The 4,452-nt window shown below is 44.7% G+C and overlaps 1 protein-coding gene across 2 annotated transcripts; it reads right to left on the bottom strand.

Moving 5' to 3' along the window:
- BDBG_04683 lies at positions 1-3,963 on the bottom strand. Of its 2 annotated transcripts, XM_031721789.1 has the most exons (2): positions 3,852-3,963; positions 1-3,633 (listed from the first exon to the last, which is right to left on the bottom strand). In XM_031721789.1, exon 2 carries the CDS (start codon positions 3,625-3,627, stop codon positions 460-462), a length of 3,168 nt encoding a protein of 1,055 aa, XP_031578655.1. In that variant the 5' UTR covers positions 3,628-3,633; positions 3,852-3,963; the 3' UTR covers positions 1-459. The 2 variants fall into 2 exon arrangements, with proteins under 2 accessions (XP_031578655.1, XP_002624819.1); XM_002624773.2 differs by having other exon boundaries at positions 1-3,963.
- Between the last annotated feature and the right edge of the window lie 489 nt (positions 3,964-4,452).

Here is a 4,452-nt window from a genome sequence, read left to right as displayed (position 1 = left end):
AACTAAGATTGAGATTGAGGCTTTATGTAGCGTGAGAAGGATAGATATGAATCTAATTAAATCAGGTAAATTACGTCATAATAATAGGGTTGACTATGTGTATGTATGTGCTCTGAATGCAAAAGCTGGACGAAACCGACTGGACCCAGAGAACCGTGGGAATTTTTTCTTCCCTTTGATGCAAACGCCGGGCTAGGAATAAAAGAAGAGAGTTGGCAAAATTCGAAAATAATGATAAACAGTAACACGCGCCTCCGTGGGTATAAATCGATTTTATTTTTTCAAAAGAATAGGAGTAAAAATATGAAATGGAATGAGAAATAGGGAAGAAAAGTCGATAATTTGATATGGTTCCCGTCACGGGTATTCCAATAGAAGTGTCCAAACGAGTAAAATTAATTGAGCTCAATGACTTCAGGGGTGTGGGGTTGCTTTGAAGATACGTTGGACTGGCCGCCATTATTTGTGGAAGCGCTCGTCCAGCCACTTCGGACGGTTCCCGTTTCCGTTCAACGAGCGCGGTTCGCTCGATCTAATACTATTATTATTATTGCCATTACCTTCTGGCTTAGGCTCCCATGATCCGTCCGGACGCACGAGTATCGCTTTGACCTCCATTTGCTTGGTTTCTTCGAGTTCACGTCGGACTGCGCTGAAAAAATCGTCCATGATCAGGGACTTGGGCCGCGCGTCGCTGCCGCAGATAGGACACTTCCAATCCTCTGCCATGCTGTGCCCTTTCGCTAACCTTGGCAAACGTGTCATAAGAAATGTTTCAAGGTCGAAGCATTCCATATGTGCGCAAAACTTGGTCCGGGCGCCAATGTTGAAGATCCGCGCCGTAAAGGGGTCGACTAAGTCTATTGTGATATGCTCATCAACAATAGCAATATCGTCATCATTTGTATTTAATCCTGTAAGCCGATTCTTGATCTGGGTTAGAGTTGTAGAGTACGATTGACGCTGGATGAATGAACCGATACGGCTAGGGGAGGCGAATTCAACTATTTCCATGGCCACGGCATAGGTCGCTTTGCTATTACGCTCTACAGCGCCCCAGAGTATAGTTATCGACATCTCATTCAGGCCTTCCTTGAGGGAGCTCGCGATATTAAGGGGTAAATCTCTGCCGAAGTGCGGCTTTCGGCGAACGAAGTGCTCTATCCCGTTAACGTGAATATAGATGGCCGTCGGCCAGGTGGTGTCTGACACAGACCATTGATTCTCTGAGAGCGGGGTGAAGGGGGAAGTCATTTTTATACACCGTAGTTGATATGTTCGACGCCCATCTGAAACCCCCAATACAGGCGAACTATGCTTTGCTGTGGCATTTAGTCGAATAGGGAATTTTTGGTATTCCTCTGGCGTGATAGTGAACTGAAACTTGCGGATTGGCGCTCCTATTTGAATAGATGATGGAAGAATAGCAAAACCGTGGAGGTACTGGAATAACTGTGTTGGGTCACTACCGCGCTCCTTGGTAGTAAGAGCCATGGTTTTTTCTCTCAGAAAAGCTTGATGGAGACCAACAACAAGAGGGTTTGGATTAGCAGTTTCCATTGGAGGAACTCCCGCTGGAGGGAGGAGTAAATTGTTTGCTTTCGGGTAAAAAGATTGGGCGGCGGTGCAGCTTGTTCGGGGTGGTTGAACGGATGAGTGAATAAAGGCACCATGGCGCAGCTGAGTATTCGTGTTATCCGACAAGGGAACAAACTCGGACGAAATTGGGGAAAGCGAGTTGGAGTGAGGGTGGGCCATCATTGGCCTTCCAGAGGCTGCTGCATGTGCATGTGTGGGTGAAGAGATAGTTGTATACAGACTGTTGGGAAGTGGCGCAGAGGCATATTGTTGGCCTCGTTGGAGAGGGCGCTGGGAGGAATTTGCCGCCGGTGATCGATATGAGGACCGTACTTGGGGATAAGCATACGGTAATGGAGATTGCTGTGGCCCTTGAATGACATAATTCTGAGTTTGGGGCTGAGGACCGCCAGCACCCATTATTGGAAAAGAGGTTCCCTGATGTCGTTGAGGCAACTGGTAGGTTATTGCTCCGTGTACTGTCCGGTTTAGAGTAATATATTGCTCCAATATCTGTAGATATTGTGTTTTCAGGAATTCATTTTCAGATTGGATCTGTGCTGGGGATATAGGATTTGCACTGTACTGCCGTAAGGGGCGCTGCTGATAAAATTCCTCATTGATTTGAAAGATACGTGCGTATGCTTGAGTAACGCCGTCATCCAGAGCCCCTATAAGACGGCGACGGCATGCAGTGAATATTATATGTCGAAAAGTGCGCGAAGTGAACCCAAACACGTCAACCAGCTCATCAATAAGTGGCGGATATCCCCGCATAGCAACAGATGTCTCAAACGGTAACCAGCGATCTGCCATGGAGCCTAGAAAACTTATCACCTGGTCGCAAACAGCAGGATAAATCGAGTAGTATTGAACAACAATCCCAAATGGGGCTGGGAAACTAGCGCATGCTTCGACAAAAGGCTTTGAAAGACACCCGTTCTGTGTCAAAAGTTGCGAAACCAGCTCCAGACCTGCAATTTGGCGAGCTCCAAGTTTCGAGGGAGGCAGGAAGCCAGGGGAGATTGTGTGCAGGCAATACACCTGATGTAGGGCAATGTAGAACACATCTTCATTCTCACAAGCTGTTCGTAGCAGTAAAATCCGATTGTTCTCGCCACTCCCTGGTGGTGCCGAAAACCGACCAAGGATAGGGACAAATTTTTTCCAAGAAAATTGTTCAGAGGTCGGGGGCTTCAAGAACGCGTGGCTATTGTTACTCATATCAGATGTTGATTGAGTGTTAGCCGGAGCCGCGTTCTGAGGTTGATATGGTTGAGGCACAGCTGAATTTCCTGGCACAATCCGCACGCGTTTATCCCTATGTACTTCTAGGAATGGTGAATTCCCCGCAGTTCTGGGGGTTTGTGATATGGACAGTGGTGAATGTCTCATACCATTTATGGCATCGAGCGATGGATCTCGTTGTTGCAATACCGCTCCAGACAACGAACGGCTTGTTTGATGTGGCGGGAAAGGAGCAGCTCCTGGAATGGAGCCATCGCCTGGTCCCGATTCAGTGACGGCTCTTGTGGAGCATCTATGATGCGAATCTGGCGATGGGAGAACTGTATACTGGCGATCGGCTGTCGGCGCAGTTTGGGGTATTCGCTCAAACCGCGAATTCGAGATATTAGGAGAGGCTGGCGGCAATACAGGAGAGGGTTCGGGCTGGGATGGGCAGTTGAGCGGCACGGGGGAGATTCGCAGCTGCTCTAACGAGGGCGTGACGGGTCCATTCTGACCCTGCGTACTGTTAGGGGTGCGCTGGCTTCCTGATTCTAGTGTGGAAAGACTTCCCTGGCCCCTGGCACTCTCTCTGGACTGGGAGTGGATCGTGGTGCTCTGATCAGGTGTGGGAGCAGGAGTCGGTCGTTGCGCAGGTGGGAGTATGCTTGATTTAGGGGATGAATTTAGGTTCAGCATCCATGACTTTTGCCGGGCCCCTACAAATTTATTCAGTGTTGAATTTAGGGAGCTCAGTTCAAGTTCAGAATGGCGGGCATCGGTGGATTGGCGGCGGTTATGAGGCCGTTGTGGTGTCCTCATTGTAGACTTATTGGCATGTCAGCGAGGACGCACATTTTAGCACTGTGTGATCAGATGAGAGTAAAAAGTAGTGTGGTGATTCTCAGTATTATATTCTTGTTTAAATGATGCGGCGGGTTTGATAGGTGCCAAATGCAAGGCGTGTTGTTTTTCTTTTTGGAGGCTGAATTGTTCTGTGAACGGGTAGGATAAAGGAAGACACTCAACGAACCGGCATAACTGACACAAAGAGATTCCCAGCATTTGCTACAGAGAAAGTTGACAGTGCATAGTTATCTATAGACAGTGATAGATCTGCATAAAACAAGACCCCTCATGAGTTGAAGCTTAGATTAGGTTACCCCCCTCATAACTCAGCTGACTGTACTAGTACTAATTATGCTGCTGCTTACTCACTCACCTCTAGTGAGTATATCATATCAAAACAATAAAAACACTGAAACAATAAAAATCTTGTAAATTCTTAATCTTTATTTTCATTAATTAATTAATAATCATTACAAGATTGAATAAAGATGAAGATATTAAAAAGTGTATTCAGCAAGTTATTACTATCTATTAAAAAAATTTAAAATTTAAAATATTATTTTTTTATAAGAATTTAATTTTTTTTTCAATATCTCTAAGTATGTATTAATGAAAGAAATTCAAATACTGTAAAAATACTAGTTAATAAAAGATTAAATAAAAGTAAGAAAAATATTATTAAATAATAAATAAAGTTATTAAATAAAAAAAAATATTTTTTTATAACTGAATATATTCAAGATTTTATAAATTTAATTCTGAAATACTATTATATAAATTTTACTATTTTTCTCTTAA

Source organism: Blastomyces gilchristii, assembly GCF_000003855.2.
Source record: "Blastomyces gilchristii SLH14081 genomic scaffold supercont1.9, whole genome shotgun sequence".
In the NCBI taxonomy this organism is placed as follows: domain Eukaryota; kingdom Fungi; phylum Ascomycota; class Eurotiomycetes; order Onygenales; family Ajellomycetaceae; genus Blastomyces; species Blastomyces gilchristii.
This window is presented reverse-complemented; position numbering and strand designations above follow the sequence as displayed.